Genomic DNA, 3,254 nt, shown 5'->3' with positions numbered 1-3,254 from the left:
TGTCTTTGACACGGAACACAACGACGAATGATTTTCTTCACGGCCTGTCTTGCTCGCAGGGTCCAATATCTTTCGCGAAGTTGAGTCAGAGTGTCCCTTACTCCAGCGTGTGAAAGCCGCCTATGCTCCCAGGCCACCAATAAGCGTGTAAACGGATGCACAGCGGACAAAATAACTGGGTGCCGCATCTCTTCTTTATGCGCGCTATTCTGTAGCCTGCCTCCACCTCTCAATAGGCCGTCGCTGTCGATGAATGGAGTCAGACCTGCGATGGCGGACTTACGATTGAGTGTTCCGGTAGAGATTAGAGAATGGATGCCTTTCCCAAAGGTTTCTCTTTGTGATACTTTCAGCCAGTAACTCTCGGCCTGTGCTAACTGTTCCGCTGACAGGCGTCCCCTTCGCTTCTCTGACGCGTTCCGTACGTTATGAAGAAAGCGCATAACCCATGCGGTGACACGGAGTACCCGTGTCATTGAGTTCTTGTGCTCAAGATCCATGAGAGGCATTCTGTCTACCAGCGTCACGGTGTTCACCACGTGAACTTTCCGGAACTCTTCGCTGCAACATTCAGCTTCAAGGGCGTGTGAAGGCATCGCGTCGTACGTTTGAACACCTTTTAGCCACTTCGGTCCCGTCCACCAGCTCTCGCTGACAACCAAAGCGGAGGGCAGCATGCCCCGTGTCAACAGATCTGCTGGATTTTCTCTCCCCGGGTAATGTTTCCAAACAGCGGGATCAGTTAGTGCTTGTATCTCCTGTACTCTGTTGCTCACAAATTTTGTCGTCAACGACTGGAGCCTACTGAAAGCCGTGGCTTTGTTGTCTGCCAAATCGCCAGCATTCTCTTTCCAGGGAAGGGAAACTTGATATCGGCAGTTGTTCCTGGAGACGTTCTACCGAAATTCCCGCAAAACTTGGTTGTCTTCCACGTCCGCCTCTCCTTCGTCGACAATGCCAATGTGCTCAAGCTGCCAAAACGATTTCAGTTGAGCAGCAGTGTCGTCTTGGTCTTCCTCGCCGATGACAGCCACGCGCAACACTCCCACAGTGGACACGTACGTTGCTGTTGATTCTGTGGTGTGCGTTGTCCCCTGCAGGGTCCAGCCAAAAATGGTCTCCACGGCTACGAGACCGCTGTCCAGGCGCCTGACGCCACCGGTTGTGACCTCCCAGTAGTAATCGGATCCCAGCAGTAGCCCTATCTCTGCTCCATCTTGCGTACTGTCGGCGAGTTCGAGGCCTTGCTCTTCGAGGTAGTTGACGGTGGAAGCTTCATATGCTGGCACGATGTCGCAGCAGACTTGTGGAATCTCAAGCGCCTCAACGCGGATCTTTTTTCCGCTGTGTCGACTGCACAGCCATAACTCCACGCGGCGGCACTTCATTCCTGAAGACGGCTTGTCGTTTCCGAATCTCATTATTTTCAGGGCCTCCTCTCCCATCACACGCAGTCCCATCTTCTGTGGAACCTCTTTCCTGACAAAGGTACGCTGACTTCCGGCGTCAATCATCAGCCTGACCATCGCTTGCTTCTCCCTACCCTGAACCCACGCTTGAGCCGTCTGCAGAAGGACACGGGTTCTCTTCTTGGTGCCTTGGACTTGCAGCGAAGACTGTACGATTGTCTCAGTGAGTACAGTCTTCTCTTCCGACTTTCCTGTCGCTGGCGGTCGATTCAGGTTACACAGGGCTGCAACGTGCCGGCCGGAACATCTATTACATTTAAGCCATCTTGAGGTGCGGCATTCGTATGCTCGATGACCTGCCTTGGCGCACCTAAAGCAGAGTCTTTCCCGCTGCACAATTGTCCTCTTCTGATCCGCTGTCAAATCAACATCACAGTCGGCGGTTAAGTGGCTGCTCGCTTCGCAAAATTTGCACAGTGTTTCAGCTTTCATGACGGCAGTTAAAACCGACGCGGACGCCTTCTTTTCAGGAATATCCTTGCGGATCGGGCGACTCAGCCTGTCGGTGCTCAGCTGTTGACGGGTTCCACATTCGGCCTTCTCTCGACTTTCTACTTCGGTCTTGAGGAAACTGAGGAAATTTTGAAGATCGTCTCCTGGCGCGACTGCAGATGTTGTCTTTTGTCTGCAGTAACCGAGGCAAAGCTCATTCGGGATGTTCTTCCGTAGGACTGTCAATAAAAGCACTCCATAAGTGCTCGACGCCACACCCAATGCCTCGAGACTCCGAACCCCCGTCTGTACCTCATCATAAACGGTCCGCAGCCTCTCGGTGTCGAGGATGTTATGGACAGGTTGGATGTTGAGCAACCTCGACATATGTTCTTCAACGATAACGTCGTCCTTTCCGAATCTTTCGACCAATGTCTTCACTGCAATTTCGTAATTTCGGTCACTGAGTGGTAGCCCGTCGATAGCGGCTGCTGCTTTGCCGGTGAGATAGCTCGTCAAGTACAGAAATTTGTCAATTGGATGTAGAGCTGGATTCTTGTGGATGGTAGACTCGAACTGATTCCAGAATCTGTGCCATGAGCGCAGGTTTCCGTCGAATTTGGCGATCTCTTGCTTCGGAAGTCTTGTCGTTGTCAACGGTAGCTGAAGAGTCGTCGTAACTGCATGCTGGACGGAACCTGACTGTTCGACGTGGTCAGACTTATTTCCTGTTTCTGATGGTGTACTTGACCTCGTTTCGCTAGTGGCTCCACCTCTCAGTGCCCTTTTTATCCTTGTTTTCAAGGTGCAAATTCTCAAGCTGTACGCAGCGCACTCTGTTAATACGGTGTCGAGCTCCTGTAGGTCAACTTCCTTTTCTATGGCGTCGTTGACTGCTTTAAGCTCTTCAGCTTGCTCAAGAAGGATGTCCAAATGTTCTTCAAGCTCACCGGTTGGTGCTTCTGTCGCTTGAAGTAAGGTGCTGGCCGCTGCGATGGTAGTGTCGATGGCTTGTCGCAGGGCCGCTTGCTTCCTTTGTAGTCGCTCCATGATGCAGGCGAAGTTATTCCAGATGTAGCACTCCCGGGTTTCGGCACCAGAAAATGTAGAATACTTAAAGGTTACGACCAACGCTCTGTGGAGGTCACTTCGCGAATGCGACTACAAAAACTGCTGCGTGAGACTCTTTCGGGCGGCTGCGTAAAGCGGCCGCGCACGCAGGAGCCTCGAAGGAACGATTCTCACTCGTCGGGGTTCGCTTCAAGACTGAACGTTTATTTTACAAAAGACATCGCAGTGACTAGAAAAGGAAGAGAAAGGAAAATACAAAATACGAGTTGTCCGTTGGCCGCA

The 3,254-nt window shown here is 51.9% G+C and overlaps 1 protein-coding gene across 1 annotated transcript; it reads right to left on the bottom strand.

Annotated features, from left to right (window-relative positions):
* Window positions 1–896: 896 nt before the first annotated feature.
* On the bottom strand, window positions 897–2,951 carry LOC126526246 (uncharacterized). The gene has a single exon (XM_050174160.2). It carries the CDS (start codon window positions 2,949–2,951, stop codon window positions 897–899), a length of 2,055 nt encoding a protein of 684 aa, XP_050030117.2.
* Window positions 2,952–3,254: the final 303 nt, after the last annotated feature.

The sequence above is a fragment of the Dermacentor andersoni genome, chromosome 3, assembly GCF_023375885.2.
Source record: "Dermacentor andersoni chromosome 3, qqDerAnde1_hic_scaffold, whole genome shotgun sequence".
Lineage (NCBI taxonomy): Eukaryota > Metazoa > Arthropoda > Arachnida > Ixodida > Ixodidae > Dermacentor > Dermacentor andersoni.
Note: the sequence above shows the minus strand (reverse complement) of the source record. Positions and strands in the feature narration are given on the sequence as shown.